Source organism: Talpa occidentalis, unplaced genomic scaffold (genome assembly GCF_014898055.3).
Source record: "Talpa occidentalis isolate TD23 unplaced genomic scaffold, MPIMG_talOcc4v2.1 talOcc4.1133, whole genome shotgun sequence".
NCBI lineage: Eukaryota > Metazoa > Chordata > Mammalia > Eulipotyphla > Talpidae > Talpa > Talpa occidentalis.
The window spans coordinates 1-22,377 of record NW_023601142.1 but is presented as its reverse complement, the minus strand read 5'-3'; the positions used below and the strand labels follow the sequence as shown (position 1 = coordinate 22,377).

Genomic DNA, 22,377 nt, shown 5'->3' with positions numbered 1-22,377 from the left:
AGGGCAGATGCCAGTTACCACTATTCCCGCGGAGGGCAAGGCCAGGGCAAATGGCAGAGAGGCGGTGGGCAGGGGGAGAGGATCAGGCACAGATGTCGGGGCCCAGGCAGAGAGACAGATGTCATGGGGCTTGAAGGTGACAGCCAGGCCCAGCTGGCTCTCAGCGAGAAGAGAAAGCTTTGGAGGCTTTGGCAGGGGTGCTGAGCTCCAGCTTCACATTAATTTTTCTGCAAGGCACCCCTGCAACCGAGGCAAAATGGTGCAACTGGGAAACAATGATGTAGCTTTCTCTTTGTGGCCTGAATTTACAGACACAAGTTATGGACACAGCCTGAGCAGAAGAGGCAAACAGCCTTGAGCTGAGCAACAAGGCTGGCAGGAGACTGAGAACACAGAGGATGGGGCTTCCCAGAGGCAAGGCCACCAAGAGTTCAAAACTGCAGCGATCTGAAGGTCACCTCACGTATAGAGTATCCTGGGACCAGCCCATGAGCTTTGGCCAAGTCCATGTTCCTTTGCCCCTAACCTGCTTTTCAGCTCATAGCATTTAACTCCTTTATTCTCAACCTTGGTCCCAAAAACTCTGTACCCTCATTTCCTTTGTGAATCAGGGCAGCAGATTTGGATTTATGTCCTGCCTCCTTGCCACTCAATTCGCAAACAGCTGATTCCTCACAGACCTGCTGTCCTACCTCATCTGTGCATGTGGGATAGAGACTCCATTGTTCAGTAACACCTGGCTGTGGTTTCTTAGGGTTCTGAGAATGTCCCCCACCCTGGCCACATTACTTGGAACAACAAGCGCTCAGTCTCTCCAAGCCCCCATACTAACCCCCTCACCCCGCCCCACCCCACTTCAACCTGCCACCCCACGTCTGGCCCCTGAGCATCTAAGTTTGAGAGTCCTGCTCTGAGCCCGCTGAGCTTCTGCAGGGACAGCTACTCACAGAGGCAGTGGGGAGCCTCTGCGTGCAGGCCACAGGGAGTCGCAGCTTCCAGTCTGTCTCCCCGTCCAGCTGATCCGTCCGCAGGAAGCAGGACCCTAGGGAGGAAGGTGGGCATGTGCTGTCCACACGCCGGCAATGCAGGATGCCCCAGGCTGCTGTGTGCAGTTCCTGCCCTCATCCTCCTAAAAAACAGCCCTTCACTGGCCAGTGAGCAAAAGGGAAGATAAATACCCGGTGATTTCCCACTTTCTCCATCTGCTCTGGGATCAGAAAGCTCTGGATTCAAATCCTCGCTCACTCACTCACTCTTGCTAAGCCTCAGTGTTCCCGTCTGTAAAATGGGGAGAAACGCAGACCTCAGGAACTCGCTGGAAGGAGTCAGAGGGATGAGCAGACCCAGCACGAGGGCTGGCACGGGGAGTCCACTCTGGGCAGGGGTCACAGGCACCTTCTGGGGAACCGGACAGCCTGGGTTCCTCAGGTTAAGCTAAATGCAGCCCCAAGAGGAAAAACCACAGCTCCACTGGTGTGCTCCCCCAGCTGTGACTCTGCACTGTCTCTGCAACAATCTAAACCACTTACCTATGTTGTTGGTGAGCACCAACAACATATTTTTTACAAGACTGCTCGACCCAAAAAGATGTTTTTGTTCGCCTCATGGCTCCAAAATGATCATCTACTTCTGTTACATTTTCAAATGATTATTTTGCCAAATTACCACTGAAAGGTTAATGGCTATTTTCAAAATTGATCCCAGATGTTTACCGTTTTTTTCTGACGTCCTCAGGAAGATCATGTCAGCAGGGACCCGCTGGTTCTGGGTTATGAAGAAGAAGACTGTTAGCGTGCATGACCGTGTGCGGGACTTCCGCCCCCCACTGGCCCCTGGGGGGGACCCCCCCGAAACCCACAGCCTCCTTCAAGAGTCTGCCTTGGTTCAAGACAGACTCGGCAACTGATTCTGTTGTGAATCTGACAAACCCTGCGCTCTGCTGTTCCTTTACTAATTCCTTGTTGAAATCTTATCTGGGAAAGAGGCTCCTTCCCCCTCCCGCTTTTTTCCTTGCAAGTTCAACCATTGCCTCCTGAAATTCCAGCCCAGGACCCAGGGCCCAAGCCACTGCCGGGCTGCCTGTCTCGCAGGCAGCCTGCTGAAACCGAAGACTGACACAGACAGCTCAGGCTTCTGCTTCTACCAATTTTCCAGTTTGATGTTTGGCTTCCAGTGGGATTTGAATAAGGAAGTCAAGTAGCAGGAGGCAACAAAAGCCATTCTCAAAAAGAAAGAGGAGCCAGGGCCGCCCGGGTTTAATTATGAACAGAGAACTCGGCAATAACTAACATAAAGGGGTTTGTGTGGTTCTGAGCTGCCACCCAGAAGAGCTTCATTTTGCCTCAAATCGACTTTGAGTTCTTGGATTTAATCCTTTTAAAAGAGCACAGTTCACTTCCTACAGAAGAAACAAGTTAAGACACAATCCTGTTCTAATCCGGTCGTATTCCCAGACTCTCGAGGCCACCCCCGAACCCAAACCTTCCCAAGAGTACACAATAAACAGAGAGATGAGTGCTGCCGAGGTAACAAACATATTAACAGTGTTTTTTCTTTAATGTGTTCTTGGCCTTCTTACTGTTCTCAAGTTACACTTAACCCTTGCACCCTATAAAATGATAGGGAAGTGTAACGGTTAAGTCAAAAGATGCAAGCTGAAATTGCTCAAAAGGTAAATGACATAAATATTTTTAAGTGCTTAAGTAGTAAGCTGACTTCTGGGAAGGACTTTATGAGAAGCTGAAAAAAAATAAAACCAAAAACACACCCATCAAATAGGACATCAGAACTGGGACCTCTGCCTAGACGCAGGCTTTCTGGCCACCCAGCACACGTAAACCTTGAACAAAGACTGTGTGTGTCTCACGGGAAAGAGACTGTCTCCAGGGCAAAGTGGATAGACTGCCAAGGAGCTAGTCACAAAGTGTGTGGCCCCCATGTCCTGTTCACGCCCTGGAAAAATGGATGCCCCGCTCACCTTTTCAACAATGATTAGATCTCCGACTTGGATGCTGGAACTCTTCACCTTCACCGTCCCTGCAAAGAAACAGGCCCCAGGTGTGGAGGTCTGAGTTCACTCCAATTGAGAGGCTCCAGGGCACAAACATTGCTGGCCTGCCCAGCCAAACAGGACACCCCAAAAGGCTTCCCACCCCCAACAGCATCATCCCTGCTGCCTCTCTAAGGAGGGCACCTGCTGCAGAGACTGCCCCCCACCCCCGCACCCAGAACACTGGCAGTCACACCCTCAAGTACAGTCCTCTGTCTATGGGGCCTTAGAAGCTGTCCTAGGTCAGTACTCAGAGATTCACTCAACCTCAAAACAGAAGACATAAATAGGGAAGAAACTGATCATGAGATCATGAGGGGTAGAAGGTCCCCTCTTATTTTTCACCACCCCCCAAAAGAAAGATGCTAACCCAAAGTGACAGATTTTGTCATTTTAATTTTGTTTATAGAGGCATGATCAAACTATAGAACTCCGAGGATGTTTATCTGGTTAAGCAAAAGCAGCTGCCATTAAACACTAATTCTGAGCTTCACAGCTGGGCGCTGTGAAGACCCCAGAGAAGGTGTTATTCTCTCCCAGCTTCGGTGAGGAATGTAGGTTGGGGGTGTTCTCACAGGTAGAACCCGTCGGCACCAGCATCCACACCCCATGGACTCAGGAGGATGGAAGAAAAGATGACATCCAGTGTCTTTAGCTTTAAAATAACTGGCAAATGCTAGCAAAATAATCTGAGTGCACTACTCTAGATTTCTATAATTTTTCACAACAGTTTATGCTTTTCACACAATTTAATATTATGTGTCTTTTTAGTAACTCACCACCACTGAGATTTTTCAAAGGAGGCCAATTATTTCTATAGAAATAGCTCTCACCGGTTCCATAGGGTTTGATTTTAACTAATCTTTGTACTTAGTTAAATGTCAGGAAAACAGTAAGTAGACCTGGCACTAAAAGAGGCACACAAACCCTAATGATTTCTACCAAGCATGCAGCAGGTTGCTCTGCAAAATTCTAGACCCTCCCAGACTGAGGATCTCGTGAGCACTTAATGTGCCTTGTTTTCATAAAACACGGAGTTTATTCAATTCAAAGGGCTGAGTCCTGATAGAGGGAGACCCATGAGCTCCAAGTGTTCATTATATCAACACATTTACAAAGGGAATGACAAACACACCAATGGAGAGTCAGCTACCGACTGTCCCCAATTTATGATGTCTTGACTTACAATGTCTCGACTTAACGATGGCTCGACTTACGATGGCTCAACTTACGACAGTGCAAAAGCCACTGCATTCAGTAGAAACCGTACTTTCAACTTTAACCTTGTCCTGGGCTCACGATCAGCAACCCTGCGCTGTCACATCCTGGGCGTTATCAGGGAGCCACAGTCCCACCAGTTATGAATCATGAGGGTAAACAGCCAGTACTGCACAGACTGCTTTTCAGCTTCAGTGAAATGTTCCTCAAATTGCATGAGATATTCAACATTTTAATATAAAACTGGCTTTGAGTTAGGGTGAGTCCGCCCAACTGTTGGGACGTGAGGGTTCTGAGCACACTGAAGGGCAGGGGAGGCTAAGATAGGATGCTCAGTAAGTTAGTGTATTCCATGCATTTTCGATTTACGGTATTTTCAACTCACAACGGGCTTATGGGGACATAAGCACATGGTACGTGGAGCAAGAGCTGTGTGAAAAGTCCACTGTGCAGGCTTCTATCCTGGCCTGAGCAGCTCTTCCTGTCCCACTAGGGGGCGACAGGGAACTGGGCAGAAACCACTGTTGCACCAGGGCGTGCACCCCGGGAAGAATGTAAACGCAGCAAGGCCCTCTCGCCCGCGAACTCCTCCTTCACCTGAATTTGCCACAACTTTCCCAAACACAACTTTACCGTCCTTGGTTTTATTACTGAAGTGGATGATGGTGGCCTGGCCCAGACCACCCAGCCCAGGTGCCCATTTTTACATTTTCTCTTAATCTCTAAGTGAAAAGCATGTTTCGCTCCCCTTAAACAGTAACCACATATGTACCTGTGTGTATGTTAGTGGGACAGAAGACAAAACCAGGAGGATTAAGCTGAAAGGGCTGGCAGAGATTCTATCTGGGGATCTTTGCATCGAATTTTTTTTTTTTTTTTAGTAATAAGCATGTGGTACTTTTCTGAGAAGAAAAAAATAAATTAAATGAGCTCAAACTTCTAAGGGTCAGGCCCAGACCCAGACTTACCCCTGCTACCACTGAGTCCTGATTTATGATGGGTTCATTTGAACCCTGCCTCTCCATCCATCTGGTCTACCTCAACAAAACCCCTTAATCTGCTGTGTTTGCAGAGCGGTTTCTGGCCCTAGAAGGCTGCGCCTCAGGCAGGCACCCTACTCTACTTGGGCACCGTCAGCAGGGCCTGCTCCAGCTCAGGACAGCAGGAGTCCCATGGGGGGGGCGGGTTACCTGTGTTCTGTAGGTGGCTCCCTCATTAGCATTTTCATATTTAAGGGGGTGAAGAACCTCCAAATCTATTGATCTAGGTTTGGCCCTAAATTTTTTGGCAATCAAAAATGGGCAGTTCAGGGGCCTCCCTGGTGGCACAAGAGGTTAAGTCTCAGCACCATGAAGCTATCTGCAGCCACTGCAGTTTGAGTTCGATCCCAGCCAGGTTGCTGACCCACAGGGCGCAGCAGACCTCTCCTGTCTCCCCGCTGCTCCCCTCAGCAGTGTATTTTGTCAGTCTGCCTGTTCTGGTCCCCACTCTGTCTCTGGTGAATCCTCTCACCCCCTGTGCCTCTGGCCTGCACCCAGCTCTTGTATGCATGGATAAATAAATCTTTAAAAAAAAAAAAAGGGTAGTTCGGGTCTGCAGGCAGGACACATGTTCAGAGTATGCCGGGGTATGTGTGTGCGTGTGAGTGTGTGCTCTAAATGAGGAGGGACAAACAAAGCTGGACGAATGAAAAGGAGAAGAGCTGGCAGCAGGAAGTAAGGGGGGAAGCAGACCCTATATTTAGACTCCAATCTTAGCTGAGGTTTCCCCGCCAGCCAGGTATCATGACGGGCCGTTGTCACCTGAATCAAACATCCCTGTCTCGGGAATGCTAGGGTGGGAGAAGAGGAGGAGGAAGGGAGGGCCCGAGAGCGGAGCATCTTGGTGGCTGAGATTAACTCTCAGAAGGAAAAAGCTCTCAAAACGCACCGCTTCTCACCTGCCACGATCATGTGCTGAGTTGTCTACAACCATTTACACACAAAGCAAGACACAGACTGCGCTCTGGCAAGCTCCCCGCACCAACAAAGAAGCCTGAGAAGGAATGAACGGCACAGAGAGCGATGGGACCATCCTGGCCTTCCTCCAGGCCATCATCCCCCACGAGGAGACGTGCTCCCCAGGCCCCGCATGTACTTCCCCAGAGCTCCTGGTTTCCTCTCTGGCTCCTGAGGTGGAAGCAGAGCAGCCCATGGACAAGGGGCCCCACCCTTGAGTGAACACTCTCTGCTTTCATCTTAAAGTTTTGTTTCTTTTTTTTTAAGATTTATTTATTTATTTATACATACAAGCACTGGGTACAGTCAGAAGCGCGGGAGGGTGAGAGAATTCACCAGAGCCAGAGCGGGGAGCAGAGCAGGCAGAAGGACCGAAGTACACTGCTGAGGGGAGAAGCGGGCGGCAGGAGAGGTCTGCGCGCCATGCGGGACCCTCCTCTGGTGGCCGGGGAGCAGCCGGGGATCGAACCGGCGCTGCAGAGGCTGCGGGCAGCTTCGCAACCCAGCGCTCAACCGCTGCGCCACCGGGGAGGCCCTCATCTTAAAGTTCTTAACAGCTTTGGAACAAGGGCCCGTGCTTCCATTCTGCACTGGGTCCTGCACATCACACAGCGGGTCTTGAATCCAGTCAAACACCCAGTTCGGCTTCTGGACTGAAAAGCCCGGGAGGCGGGGCCTATGCTGAGCCCCAAGGCCTTCATGCCCTCCAGGTCTTCTGCCTCAGAGCCTGCCACCCCCTATCTCTGACCTCCAGGCTCTGAGCCCTTTACATGCATTTGCACAAACTTCACAGAAGTTGTGTAAGATTTTTACAATCTCCTCCTCAATCAGGAAACACCTCTGGAAAATAAATGCAGCCCATTCAGCTCTGCCACTTCACCCAAGTCCTCTGAGCCAGAACTTACAACAGGGAACAACTTCCAGCTCCCGGCGCTGTTTATTTCTGCAGAGTGGGACCCCAGGCCTTTCATAAGCAAACCTATTGAGGCCAAACCATGCTTTTCATGGATGACAGGTTCAGAATAAGAGCAGTTTGTCTACACTGCAGGGAGAAACCAGATGTTTCCCGTGAATTGAAACATGCAAATGACAATTCAAACTTCAGAACATCCTAAAAAAAAATTTTTTTTTAAATAAATGTCAGGGCACTGGTGTGTGTGGGCTTATTTTCTGACCCCCAACACTCCGGCTCTACTTCTATTTTTCATTGTGCGTGCAAGACATTGATTACTTTTGTAGCTCTCCCGCCTAGCCCTGGTTAATGTATGACTCTAACTCACACTCTAATCTGGCTGTGACAGTGATGAGTTGTGAATTCTGCAGCCTGTGTACATTTCCTGGGTTTGACATTAAAACACCTCTGCAGACCAGCAGAGTTCATGGGTTTAAAGTTTAAATTTTTATATTCCAATAGAGCTGTCTGCATTATCCAAAGTCAAAGAAAAGACGGTTTTTTGAAAACAGGCAAAGAAAGAGTTGAAAAGTATTATCATAAATTCCATGGCCTCTTCCTGGGGCCTTTGTTTAAAGTAGTGGGAGCTTAAAAAAGGCTGAAATCTTAAAGGAACAAGCTTTCCACCCAACAGAGGCTTTTCAAATAAATATATAAATGGTGCTCATTGCTTCTGGTGCCCAATCCTGATGAAACAGACTGACACCCCCCTGCAGGGGAGAAACACCTTTGGGGAATGATAACAGCAATTTACAAGTAAGATTTTTTTTCAGGGTTTGCTATTTTTTTTAATAAACAATAAATAAGTTCACCCATAATTTGCAATAAAGTGAAACTAAATACTTTGAAAGATTAAAAAAAGGAGCTCATGGGTCTGAAATAGTAACGCTGCATCTGCCAGAGAAAGTGGCAGAATCTGTTTTAAAATGAGGCTCTGGGGCCTCCCCGGTGGCGCAGCGGTTAAGCGCTGGGCTGCGAGGCTGCCCGCAGCCTCTGCAGCACCAGTTCGATCTCCAGCCCCCAGTGAGGGTCCCACATGGCACGCAGACCTCTCCTGCCGCGCCCACTGCTCCCTTCAGCAGTGTGTTTTGTCACTCTGTCTGTTCTGCTCTCCGCTCTGGCTCTGGTGAATTCTCTCACCTTCCTGTGCTTCTGACTGTACCCAGTGCTTGTATAAATAAATCTTAAAAAAATAATAAAATAAAATGAGGTTCCGAATCTTAAGGAAACTTGGGGATCCTTCGCTCAGTGAACTCTAAGATCCTCTGTAAAGAAACTTGGGGATACTTCTGCCGCAGTGAACACAGAAAGATCAGCACTGTAATTCTCCTCTCAAAAGCCTTTTTATAAAGCGAGAATCAAGTATTCCCTCGTGCCTGTTTGTCTTGAAAACCCACATGGTACTTGCGTTCAGGATTACCGTCCCCTGCTGACGAGCGCATCGACCCTCCCTGCCCGAGGACTCAGTGGGACACAACTCCCCAAAAGAAAAGCATGTCCTGGGATCTCAAAAACAAGCCACGTTCACTGCAATCCTAAAGAATGGCCCAAAGTAGATGGTGAGGAAAGCTGACAAAGAGCCACCACTTTCAAAAGGAGGTGAGCTCTTCAAGGCTGCTCTGCCCCCAGGGAGGCTGGAGGGGGTGACGGTCAGCTGGGCTTTCAGGCCATGTGCACTGGACAGTGGAAGTGGGTGGGATTTCCCCTGCCACAGACCTGGGCTTAGGGATCAGGCTCCCCGCAAGTGCCCAATGTCCCCAGCGGGGAAGCGGAAGCAGCAGCAGCAGCAGCAGCAGCAGCAGCAGCAACTGTGTTAATGATGCTCCTGTTTGCACTTTCTTTTAAGGCTAGTGATCCTCTTGCTTCATTGAGCCCCGGATCACAAATGAGTCTGGGAAAACCACCAGGTATGACAGACCCATGGAATTCATGTTAGGAAAATGCAGATCCCACTACCCCCTCACACCCCATCCCCCACATGTGAAAGTCAACACAGAACACCCCTCCCCCCCCCCCCCACACACACACACACGAAGCTTTTCCTTTGGGGAAGACAAATATCAAGGGGAAAAAAATTCCTTTACTAACTATTCCTTCTGACCCAAACTGAATATTTCAAGGAACAACATTACATCCTGCTGGAGGTGCTGGCACTTCAGATCCTCCCTTCATGGGTTAGTATTTCCAAAGCTGTTGAACGCTGGTCATTTGGAAAGAGACGCTATAATTCAAGCCATAAAGCTCACTGAGGCTTAAGAAACTCTCATCATGTTTCAATGTGGATTTCAAGTAGGAGGAAAGGGGAAGCGCATTTATCCGAAAGCATGACTTCTATGTGGTCTGCAACAGTCCATCCATCCTACAACGAGGAGGGACTGACGGGCTCCCCTGGACACAGAAATGTGAAGTTGCAGACGCCCCCCCTTGGCAAGCCCATGAAGGCTGAGGCTGCAGCCATCCTCGCACCACCCTCTCCAGAGGGCTCGGATCTGGGCACGGAGCAGGTTCACAACCTGGGCTGGCTCCCCCTGCTCCCTCATGGCGACATGGGACCTCCCTGTGGACCCCAACTCCCCATCTGTAAAAGCTACCTCCGCAAGGCTGCTCAAAATCCTATACCCTAGGCCCAGTCTAGTACCTGACTGACTTCTGGACAGAAATCTGTCTGCTTTCCCTTCCACACCTCAATTTTTTTTTTTAAGATTTATTTATTTATACAAGCACTGGGGTACAGGCCAGAGGTGCGGGGAGGTGGGTGAGAGAATTTACCAGAGACAGAGCAGGGAGCAGAACAGGCAGAAGGACCAAAGTACACTGCTGAGGGGAGCAGCGGGCGAGGCAGGAGAGGTCTGCTGCACCATGTGGGAATCTCCCTGGCAGGCTGGGAATCAAACCGGTGCTGCAGAGGCTGTGGACAGCTTCACAGCGATGCGCTCAACCCACTGCGCCACCGGGGAGGGCCTGTGTGTCTCAATTTGACAGCATTTTCCAAACTTCTCCCAAGCCGCCTCCCAGGTACAGACTCCCTGGTCACAGAATCACTCCTTCCCAGAGCGTCACTGGCCTATGTGGTCTGTTCTTCTGTTCTCCCAGGAGGGGGAGGTCAGGAAACACGGCCTACTTGGGAAGAACAAGATAGAGCCTGAACTGAGGTCTGTACCCCACCACCCCAGCCACTGAGACCTCCGGCCCTTGGAGAACCATTCACCAGGGCTTCCTCATGGGCACATGACCTGGAAGCTGGCACAGAACCCCGAGTGCAAAAGGCTCCTATACTTGGTTTCACCTTTGCAACCTTGACAATCTTGATTTTGAACAGAGACCTGCATGTTCGTTCTGCACTGGGCACCACAAACCATGTAGACTGAGAATAAAGGCCACCTCTTCTGGGGAGATATCATTAGCTCCTCTGAGGGGCTCCCCTAACCCCAACTCTTAATGAACCCCCACTGCAAGGCCTTCCCTGAGCACACTGAATCCCACGTACCACCCTGAGTTCTTCCCATACAAGAGTTACATTTACAGCAACTTTCTTAGGGAGGCACTATTATTATCCCCAGCTTACTGACAGGATAAGGGTCTGCCCACACAGCAGGGAGGAGGTGGAAGCAAGACTTGGAACCCAGGCAGGGCAAACTCAGAGCCAGGAAAGCAGTGGCTGTGAAAAGGGACACTGGCAATAAGGACCCTCGTGTTCACACCATTATAGGGCAAAGTCCGGTCACCTTTTTAAATTGTCTATTCAGAGCCTCCCTGGTGGCGCAAGGGGTTAAGTCTCAGCACTAGGAAGCAATCGACAGCCACTGCAGCAGGAGTTTGATTCCCAGCTAGGGAGCTACCCACATGGTGCAGCAGACCTCTCCTGTCTTGCCCGCTGCTCCCTCAGCAGTGTATTTCAGTAGATCTGCCTGTTTTGCTCCCCACTCTGTCTCTGGTGAATCCTCTCACCCCCCACATGCCTCTAGCCTACACCCCAACTCTTATATGCATAAATAAATCTAAAAAAAAAATGTCTCTATTCACACACAGAGATATCTTGCTGGACTGTGAAGTCCCTGAAGCCCTAGTCCCTCATGTTTATCCTGTAATACAGAAACCTATCACAGACCAGGACATGACCGTCTCAAATACACTCAAAACAATGAACAGAGGGTCATTTTTGTGTGGCTCATTTCATTATAAAATACAACATGTACTTATTAAACCCTGAAAATTTTGTGAAAAATTAATCCAACTGGTATATTGTCTTAGATAAACCTTGAATGAAATAAAATGATCTAAAATGTTGGAAACAGCAATTTAATAAAAAGGGAAACCTGTCATCCACTTTTCTTCCCAGGAGTGAGTTCCTCATTATTAGGGCTTTTAATTCAATTGTTTAAAATTCAATTCTTTTTTTCCCAAGGTTTGCCATTTTTTTTCATTGTGATTAACAGAAGCCTCTGAGCCCTAGGTAGCTCCCAACAGGACCCGCTATCACTGGCATCCTTGAATTAACTCCTACTAAAAACACGTATCGTGAAGCTAATTCTGAGACCTCAGACACAACTGAGGGACAAAGCTAAAACTGGCCTAGGCTTCTCAAAAATGTCAATGTCACTGGAAGACACAGAAAACCCAGGGGCCGTGCTAGGGGAGCAGAGGCCCTGGGCAAAGGACAGCCAAGTGCAGGCGTCCACTGGACGATGTCTGGGCCAGGGACAGAAAGGTCACACTAGGACTTTAGAGATAAGTGTTCAAGTCTGGGTCAGGACGTGGTTTAGATTACAAGTAATGCACTGTTGCACATTGCTGAACTCCTGCTGTGGATCAGGGCGGGGTCATGTTAGGAGAAATGTCCTACCAGGACTTAAAGGTGAATGAGGTTACTGAGGAGTAGCAGGAAAGCTCAGAACTAAATCCCGTTTCGTGGTTAAGAGAGAATATTAAAAAGCAAGCTTGGCAAAGCACTGACACTTGAGGAATCTGAGTGAGAGAGACAGAGGAGGTTTCCACTGATTCTGTAACTGTTTGCTAATTAGAAATTATTATCAAACTTTTAAAAACTGTATTCATACAAGTACTGACACGATTAATCAGGAAATGATGCTGAATGTAGCCAAATATCATGCCTGGGAATCAACTGATGTCTTGCGTTCTGAGCATTTTTTTAACTCCAGAAATAGTGTTGGATGTACATTAAGATTTCATTCATTCCTGCGTGAATGAATATTTGTCTCATTTTGATTTTGAACTTAATAAAGAAAGATCCTGGGGAAAAGATTCACTCTAGAATAGTCTTATGTCATTAATTAGTAAGGTCCAAAAAAACCTTTTTTTTTCCCTTCCTTCTCACTGAAATCTCCCACTTTGGGCTTGTTCCTCGGGCCCTGCCTCCCAGAAGTCTATCAAATAACTAAACTCACCTCCATCACTTTCAAAGCCGAAAGTTTCTTCAGTGTTTAGGGGAGAGGGTGGGGGCCAGATTCACCTTTAGAACCCTGGCCTGCCTTTCACGGCTGGGCACTGGCATGACACCCGAAACCACGGCCACAAAGGCCACCGACAAAGGGAGACACGTTTTTAATGCTCGAGCCATCTGCCCATTCTCCTAAGGCTCTTTTCAAAAACTGCGAGAAGTTAAAGCAGGAGCTGGAAAGGAAGGCTGTGGGGGAGGGCAGGAAAACCACTCAGGGGAAAAGCAATCGCAATATGAAAAGCCCCAAAGACAGGGCAGAGCGAGAGCAGCGGGATGAATGAGGCCAGGCCCCTCCTCCCACACCCTCAATAGACCCTCTGCACCCCTCCACGGGGCTTTTGTCGGTTGCCTAGCATTGGAAATGTTTTCGTAAGAATATGTTATCAGTGGGGGATTTAATATACACAAGCCACAAAAACAACACCCTCCAGCGGGGTCTTCTGATTACCCACGTGGAAAGCACAGACCACCTGCCTTTGCAAAGATTAGCCTGGGTTTTTTCACCCGGGCAGCAAAATGTGCTAAATACAGTAGTTTAGCAATAATAAAGCATTTCCATGCCAACTCTAAATCCCGCCCCCTCCCATAAGACCACCAACTAAGAAGACCTATTCAAATGCACCACAACAAAATATTTTCATGCCCCCCCCTCCAGGAATTTATTTAAATGTCAACTGCTTTCTCTTTGGAGCCCAAACATACTCCTCTGAAGGAAAATCCCATGCAAAGCCCAGCAACCATAAGGGCTTCCATAAGCACTCGCTACCATGGCCCGGGTGCCACCGGCCGTCTGCCTCTTCCACAAGCCTCCATCTCCGGCAGGCACCACTGTTATCCCCTCAGCCTGTCCCATCTGAATTCTGAATGGGATCTGTAGTCTCTGAACTGGGGCCACTCTCTCCTTTCTGGTCGTAACTGTGCAGAATTAGTAGTCAGAGACACATGTTACACCGGCCAGGGGTTTCGTGGCTGCTCGGATGGGGTCCTGGGTGGGTTTCTCAAATTCTGCCATTGAAAAACTCCTTTCAAGGAGCTTCGTGACTAAAGGTAAGCTTTGAGCTAAGCTAGAGGCTCTCCATTCTTCAGTTACCTGAATTTATAACATGCCTTCAAAGAAATCTGGAGGAACGTAGTATTTATGTCAATCTGGTACTTTTCCCCCCAAAACTAAAGCCAAAAAACACTCAGCTTGGTCACGTGGAAAGACTAGCTCTTCAGCTGGGCTCCCTTTCAGGACAGAGATGAAGCCTCCGCCTGAACAGAGGGGGCCTCCATCCGCCTCTGCCTGTCTGGCAAAGGGACGAGCCACCCAGGAGCTAAAGGCACAGAACTCAATTGCAGGTTGATGATGAGCAAAGCATCTGACAAGCCCAGCTCCCGGAGGACCAAGGACGCCTAGGAATGCAGCTGGGGACCCGGGACCGGAGAGTCCGCCCTGGCGACCCTGCCCCGGCTCAAGTGGGTCTCCCTGGAACTGACAAGTGAGTGACTGCCCGGCCACGTGGTGCCTGCACAGCCGCTGTCCCAGGGCCTTGAACTCTGCTCCCTGACTGTCAGCAGCCCAAGGCGGAGCCGCAACCCCGTGGCCGCCCGGCCGCCCGAGCCTGACCTCTTGCTGTGAGCCGGCTGTAGACCTGCGAGTTGACTTCCTTGTCCCGCACGTAGCATCGGATCTCCTCCACGGCCTCGCGGATGATGGTGACGGCCAGCACGAAGCCCTGCAGAGGGGGGTGGAAAGGGGTGAGCCCTGCAGAGCCCCACCGTCCTCTGCTTTTGCCAGAGGCCACAAGGGAGCTTGTAAGGCAGGCCCTGCAAATCATGGCAAACCCCAGGCTTCCCCAAGCCTCTGGGACACACACATACAGGACATCCCTGTGCACCATCACTGCAGGCCCCCTAAGAGTCAAAATCAAACACCCCGATGGTCTATGCGCTGGCGGTGGCGAGGGACGGTGGCCCCTAACACAGCATGGGGTGCTATCTGAAGGGCTTTACACCCTGAGTGCACGTCCATCTCCCCACACCTCTCAGAGGGCCACTGTTGTTACTGAGATGCCCCTGTGCAGATAAGGAAACTGAGGCACACAGGGGTTGAGTGAAAAAATTCCAAGAGACAAGTGGGAATTTGGAAGCAGGAAACTGGGCTCTTGAGTCTTCACTCTTAACTGCCACCCAATTCTGCAACTAGGGGAACCCAGGAGCGTGGAGCCAGGAAGAGAGAGCAACAAGAGACAGCTTAAAAGAGAGAGACAGGGCCTCCTTTGCAGCGCAAGGGGGTAAGCACAGCACTGTGAGGCTGTCCGCAGCCTCCGCAACAAGAATTTGATCCCGGGCCAGCCCGGGAGCTACCCACACAGCATGGCAGACCTCTCCTGCCTCACCTGCCGCTCCCCTCAGCAGTGTACTTTGGTCAATCTGCCTGTTCTGTTCCCCACTCTGTCTCTGGTGAATCCTCTCACCCCCACCGCCGCACCTCTGGCCTGTACCCCGTTCCTGTATGCATAAATAAATAAAAATTTAAAAAGAGAGAGACAGAGATACAGCTATTTGCATAGTAACCTTCCTGTGAGCAACACACTGTGGGCGCCTCCCAGCTTCCTTAGCTACTGGTTAGCTACCTCTGGAAGAAAAGGGAGGCGTAGGATAGGGTGGGGAGCATCCGGGGTGGGGAGGAACAGGGCTGGGGTGGGGAGTGGAAGGGGACTTCCTTATCTGTAACATTCTCCATTTTTATAAAGATAACATGTGAAGGGCTCGCATTCAAACATGAACCTGCCCTGACCTTCCCAGGTCAGATATCCCCGCTAGAATCTGGGGGCACTGCCTGTCGCCCACACCCAGAAGCTATTTCTATCTAGAGTTTTCTTCTTGTATCAATAAAGGCAAGACTGCTCAGTCATTTTTCTTACAAAATACCCTTGTCATCCCTTCTTCTAAGGCCCCCTTGAAAAGTCATTTTTTAAAAAAATACAGAGAACTAAGGGCCTGGAGGTTGGCGGTAATGATTCTTTGAGGATTTCATGTTCATACTCTTCGCCCGCTGATATATATCAATCGTGATGTGAAAGACTTTAAATCTCTTCTGTAAATCCAGCCAGAGGAGGGGCTGCTTTGTGGAGTCCTCCCCAGGCCTGGACACTTAGAATCAAAGGTTTGCTCCTGTTTCCAATCAGAGATAAGGGCACGCCGAGGTTAAAGGAAAGCTGGCAGGTTCCAGAAGAGAAGCATGAAGACGCAGGTTGGTGGCAGCACCCCGGCCCCTTCTCAGGCTGCTGTTTGGTTGCTCTGGGCCAGAGAAGAGGGTTTTGTTGCTGTTTGCTTTTGTTTTTGTTTTCAAATGTCCCTGTTTCTGTTTCCCTCTGTGTGGGCCCAGCTAAATGCGTGGATGTTACTGGAAAGTGTGTGTGCAAAGACAGGAGAGGGAGGCCTCCCTGCTGCCAGGGAGCCTGCTGAAAAAGGATGTTATCAATGTAACAAATATGAAGACAGAAACACTCCCCCCAAGCAAACCTATCTGCCCCCACACATGCACATATATACACACACATGCACACACATCATGCATACCGCCTTTTCGTTCTCCAGTCTCTAGTGAATTCTCTCACCCCTGTCTCCAACCTACACCCCAACAGTACACCACCACAGATTATACCCCAAAAACAAAAATCTAGATTATTTGATCTTAGATTATTTGGTGTCTAGATTATCTGGTCTCCATATTACCAGGGTCCACAGGAACCCCTCCTGTACCCCGCTGTGGTCTTCTAGGCTAGCAATCAAAGGCGCATGAGGCAGACTAATGAGAGGAAAAGTCACAAAGCAGTTTAACAATGACGTGTGCACATCTCCTGTGTCCACAGGCGAGACCCACCAGGGCTGAGAGACTTCAGACGAGATCTGAGACAGGTCAGCTAGCACAGCGGGGCTGGAGCAAACATCCAGACACACATCTGCTCCATCTCCTTTCCTGTAACTCTCCAAATTGCAGAAGAGCAAACGGGGACTCACAATAGAAACACATGCACAATAATCTCAAAAATCCCTGAAAGAGGGCCTCCCTGGTGGTGCAGGGGTTAGTGTCAGCACTATGAAGCTATGGGCAGGCACTGCAGCATGAGTTCAATCCCTGGCCAGGGAGCCGACCCACATGGCCCGGCAGACCTCTCCTGTCTCCCCGCTGCTCTCCTCAGCAGTGGATTTCAGTAGACCCACCTGTTCTGCTCCCTACTCTGTCTCTGGTGAATCCTCTCACCCCCTGCACCTCTGGCCTACACTGCAGCTCTTATATGCATAAATAAATAAATCTTTAAAAAAAAATCCTTGAAAGAATAAAAGGCAATGGCCAGCTCCAGGATCACCACTGGCCGCAGCGAGGAGCCTCCCAGGCTTCCACACAGCTACACACGAGACATCACTGTTGGGAGGGGAGGGAGGGAGGTCATAAAAATAGAAGCATTTTGTCCATGTCATCCTGCAACTTTTTTTTTTTTTCATGTCTGGAAAACTAGGATCCACACACCCCTGCCCCAACCCCATCCACGCCGAAGGAGCGACCTCCGCTCCTGACTCCCGGCAGTGTCGCAGAGTCTGGCTGGACCCGCTTCTAGCTCAGCCCCACAGAGCCTCCAAAAGATGGAAAAGCGGCATCTCCTAGTGGACCCCAAGCAAGTGCCGCGTGCCCTGTGCTGTGTGTTCTCATTTATCAGGGAAGGAGGCCTTTTCCCTGCCCTGTGGTGCTGCCTCCGGCCCACGGAAGCTCCAGCACGGCCTGCCCTCCAGGCTGCTTCTCAGACAGGAGGAACCCAGCCCTCGCCTCTGACCACATCCTGGCTAATTTATGCCAGGTGTGGCTGATGTCTCCTCCCAGAGCCGCTTGGACAGACAGGAATGTCTGTCTTCAGAGAGGGAGAGGCTGGACGACGGTGGACTCAGAGCAGAAAAGAACTATTCTCACGTCCCGAATGGAAGAAATGAATCCCGTTCTCAGAGTGAGGTGCAGGCATGGCTTGTCTGACAGGGGCTGCGACACCCATCCATGGCTCACCCAGCTGTGCCTTAAAGCCTTATCATCTCCCACCTGGCACCGATCAGGAGAAACAAGCAACAGTTATATTCCAGAATGTCTCTGGAGAAGAGACATCAGTTTTGCCCTCTCCACGCCCCAGTCACACTGGGCTTCTCTCTGCTCTTCTAATGTTCTACGCAGCTGCCGACCACAGGACCTTTGCATCACTAGTGCCTGCACCTGGCGGCTCCTGCCCTGCTACACTCCTGCCCGTCACCTCCTCAAAAGCCACCCTGGCTCATCTACATCTCCAACCCCTCCTCCATCCACTGAACAAACGCTACATGTGTCTGGACACCCCGTCTGTCCCGAGAACCTTCAGACCACTTTTCACGATTTGAAAAGGTTTTACTAAGGCGCTGACTGTCTCTCTGAACATCAGCTCCCCAGGCGCAGACATTTCTTTTTTCAGTCCAGAGGGCTTTTACTTTTCCCCACCTCTCGCACCACGAATTCACAGGGTTCCAGCAGCTCAGACTCCTCTCCTGGGGTTCTCACCGTGAGCTTCTCTGGGTGGAGCGGGCTCGGCTCCCGCTGAACCCAAGAACCTTTCTCTTCGGCTTCCTTTTTTTCCTGCTCCTTTTCTCTCACACGGGTCAGGAAGTTATCTCTGCTCTCAAAGTGCTCAATATGCTCAACAGGAACAGGAAGTCTCTTGGCCAGACTCTGCCAACGTCAGATGCTCCCGTGTTGCCATGGTGACACGTGAGCGCATCCCCCTCTGAGCTGCCCGGCCCTGGTTGTCCACAGTACACCTCTCTCGTAGGTTCACGTGGATGTGGGCAGAGGACCATCTCCCTGTTTTCTGAAAGGCCTGGAGAACAGAGACGGGGCCTCTCCCGCCCCTCCATCCTGCGGCCCTAGGAGGCGGTGGTCCCGGTCAGAGGAAGGCGGCATCTCCAGGCCGCGCCTGGCATGCAGCAGGTACTCGGCCACCACGTGGGAAAGGGAAGGGAGAAGGACAAGGAGGAGAGGGGCAGAGCGCAGGGGCTTCTGGCCAGCGGTCGCCCCTGGACATACCGCAGCACATGATCTGTGACCGACTGTGCAACACTCCACAGAGAAAAGCAAAAACGCCACCTCAGAGAACAATTCAAACGACACAGGCACGAGCACAAAGGCTCTGTCTCCTCACTGCCCCGAGCCCAGACCCGGGCGATGCATAATAGCATCCACGGACCAGGGAGGGCCGAGCAGCTGACCCGCAGGACGAGGGCATGGCCGGTGACCCCAGGTTGATCCCAGGGGTAGAGGAGCTGCAGCTTCAACATTCACAACTCAGGAGTTTTCGAAGTGCTGGCTTGAGGGCGTGCTCTCCCTTCACAGGCCATGACGCCCCAGCCCAGATGCTTGGGTGAGAGGGACAGAGCATCTGCCCCGACCTTCTGATGCATGGACCCACCCACCCATTACTCACCAGGGGGACCCAGTAGGTGTACAGCGCCCCGAGTCTCATCTCCGGAACAAACTGGGAGCAGGCGAGAAGTAGGAAATAGAGGTTGAAAAAGTATTTGAACTGGTTAAACAGCACCTGGAACGGAGAGAGAAGAAGGCGTTGGAGCAGGTCCACGACGCGGGTGAAGGCTGCATGAGACGTTGCTGAAATCCTTCCTACACAGCTACACGACCCTACACAGGACAACACAGCTACACGACCCCCTCGCACAGAGCCACACGGCGTGATGTTTAGGAAAATAATACACACAGGTAGCAAGAACCTATTATAGGGCCTCCCTGGTGGCGCAAGGGGGTTAGCACTGCACTCCGCGGCCTCTGCAGCACGAGTTTGATCCCAGGCGGGCCAGGGAGAACCCCACATGACCTCCCCTGCCTCACCCGCTGCTCCCCTCAGCAGTGTATTTCAGTCAGCCTGCTTGTTCTGCTCCCCACTCTGTCTCTGGTGAATCCTCTCACACACCCCCCCCCACATCTCTGGCCTGTACCCCAGCTCTTGTATGCATAAATAAATAAATCTTTTTAAAAAAAAAAAAAACTATTATAGAGGGAAAACAGTGAACACTGATATGTGTGGAATTACAAAGTGCAAAGACGCCAAGTGCAAACTCAGGAGCACTCCGGGGCGGGGAGGACAGGCCAAGGACGCCGGCCATACTTGTTCCATGTCGCAAACCATCTGTTTTGTGAAAGGACAGGTAGGCCACTCAAAATGCTGCTTAAGGAGGGGTCTTACTGGGAAATGTTTTGCTGTAAGACTGAATAAAAAAGTCAAGATAAATTACTATCTCCACGCGAGGAGCTCAGCACCATAAACAGGTGCAGCAGGATCCTGCCCTGGGTGGCAGGTGGTTGCCGGCAGTGCAGCAGCCCCCCACCCCGTGCCTGGAGGGAGACCAAGATGCGGATGTCATTTGGCCACCCGGCAACGAGCAGAAACAGCGCATCCCCCTGGCTGCGGCTATGGGGCTGGGTGTTCCTGAGGGTGTAGATGGCATTGCTGTGACGTGGAGGATAGTGCCTGGTCTGCGTCAGAGTTTCCGTGACTGGGAAATAAACTTAAGACACGGAGATTTGGGGTGTAGGGTAAGGAAAAAGTATCAGGCTTTTCTGCCCTCCCGCCATTAGGACAGATGAGGGAACCCTGTGGTCCCAAATGCATGCCTGATGGCGGGCACTTGGAGTGGGTACACTTGGGCTGAGAGACAGAGTTTATAAGGGTGGCGTCATGGGGATGCCAGCAGAAGCCGAGAGAGGAGCAGAGAAGCCGGGAGAGAAGCAGAGCCATGAGAAGAGCGGAGAGAACGTGAGAGACGGCCGGAGAGCCCAGAGTGAAGACTTGCTGGGGGCTGGGAGGCCTGCCAGCCTGCTGTATACCCAGCAGGCCTGCTGTATACCCAGTAAATAAAAAAGTCAAGATAAATTACTTGCCTGCTGTATACCCAGTAAATTCCAATAAAAGCCTGCAAAAGCTACTGAGGGCTCCAGGACCCTGACCCCTCCTTTACCCGGTCTGCTGGATCAGAAAACCTGCGCTGTGTCGTTCCTGCCCCTACAAGGGGGTTTTTGGAGTAGGGGCGGGGCTGGGGCTGAAGCAGCTCACAGCGAACATAGTCAAAATCACCCAGAAGAAAACACTGAGGCTGACCCTCTGCAACAGTGTAATGCACTGGGGCCTCACATCACCCCTTAACAAGTCTAACAAGCACTTTTTTCCCTCCCAGCAGTGAAACCAGGAGCTGCTATGGCTTCTAAAGTGCGCCCGGAGGGTATTTATGTGGTTCCCAGGTGCGCAGAGCACTCATCCGAGGTTGTACAGGTGAATGCAGTAAAACTTTAACAGAAGAAGATACTCGGCAAAACAGAAACATTCAAGAGCAAAAATGTTACACAAGTCCTCCCTGGAAGATAGGGTTGAAAATTTTTCTTTTTAAAATTTGTTTCTACCGGGCCTCCCTGGTGGCGCAGCGGTTGAGCACTGGGTTGCGAAGCTGCCCGCAGCCTCTGCAGCGCCGGTTCGATCCCCGGCTGCTCCCCGGCCACCAGAGGAGGTCCCACATGGCGCGCAGATCTCTCCTGCCGCCCGCTGCTCCCCTCAGCAGTGTACTTCGGTCCTTCTGCCTGCTCTGCTCCCCGCTCTGGTGAATTCTCTCACCCTCCCGCGCTTCTGACTGTACCCAGTGCTTGTATAAATAATAAATAAATAAATCTTTAAAAAAAAAAAAAAATTTGTTTCTACCAACACCCCCCCTATGCTGAGTATGTATTTTGTGATGCTAAGGGGGACCTTTAAGCACTGCTGAGGGGGGGTGTTGTGGGGGTGTGCTTTGGGAGTCATGCTAGCCCCTCAAGATGTTTTTCATTTTTAGCTCAAGACTTTGCACAAACATGAGGCTGTTCTCTCTGGTCAGGTGCCTCCCGCAGGCTTGTAGACAGAAGGCAGTCAAGCCAGGAGCTCAGGGCCAGGGAAGGTGATCGGCCAGGGCCGAGGGGGCAGGGGAACGACACAGGGACCTAGATCTTTGCCGCATGCAAAAAGGGTGTGGGCCCCACCCTTACGTACCCCAGGAAGAAAGGTGAAGAAGTTGTACTTCTGGTTGTTGATGACATTTCGAGGGTACCTCTGGTCCCTCTTCTCCGGGTGCCCCAACCAGACCGTCCGGGGCCTGGGCTCCCCTCCACCACAGCATCTCAGCCACTCGCAGCACCTGTGGAGAAGACACACCCACAACTGTCAAGTCCCCACCCACACCGTCAAGGCCCCGCCCACACCACTGGGGCCCCGCCCAGACACCACCCAGGACAGAATGTCTCTGCAGCACCTTCTCAGACTCAAGTCTGCAACAATAGTCGGGACTGCGAAGAGAAAACAGAGCTGTGGCTTTAGGAAGCTGTGTTTTGAATCAAAGATGCTTTGTCCCCAAGCCCAGACTATTTCAAGCAGTTTCATGCAAGTTTCATAAAAATGCAAAGCTAAAAAAATATTTCAAAGCAAATATATTTCAACAAGCTCCATTATTACTTTTATATTTTATAAATGAGAGGGGGGAAGCCCAGGATAGTAAATTCAGCATCCAAGCTTGTGAGAAATAGCCGAGGGAGTCTGGCCTGGAACTTGTGCATCTTATTCAAAACCTAATGTCTCAACCTGCTGTTGAAGGTTGCTGGTAATATCAAGATTAG

General features: G+C 50.7%; 1 protein-coding gene across 1 annotated transcript; it reads right to left on the bottom strand.

Annotated features, from left to right (window-relative positions):
* Positions 1–947: 947 nt before the first annotated feature.
* On the bottom strand, positions 948–21,925 carry LOC119239776 (probable phospholipid-transporting ATPase IIA; the record flags this gene model as incomplete). The annotated part of the gene is made up of 6 exons (XM_037504179.2): positions 948–1,042; positions 1,713–1,764; positions 2,978–3,036; positions 14,284–14,392; positions 19,157–19,270; positions 21,758–21,925. Coding segments are annotated over 6 exons (597 nt in total), but the record flags the coding sequence as incomplete, so codon positions are not given.
* Positions 21,926–22,377: the final 452 nt, after the last annotated feature.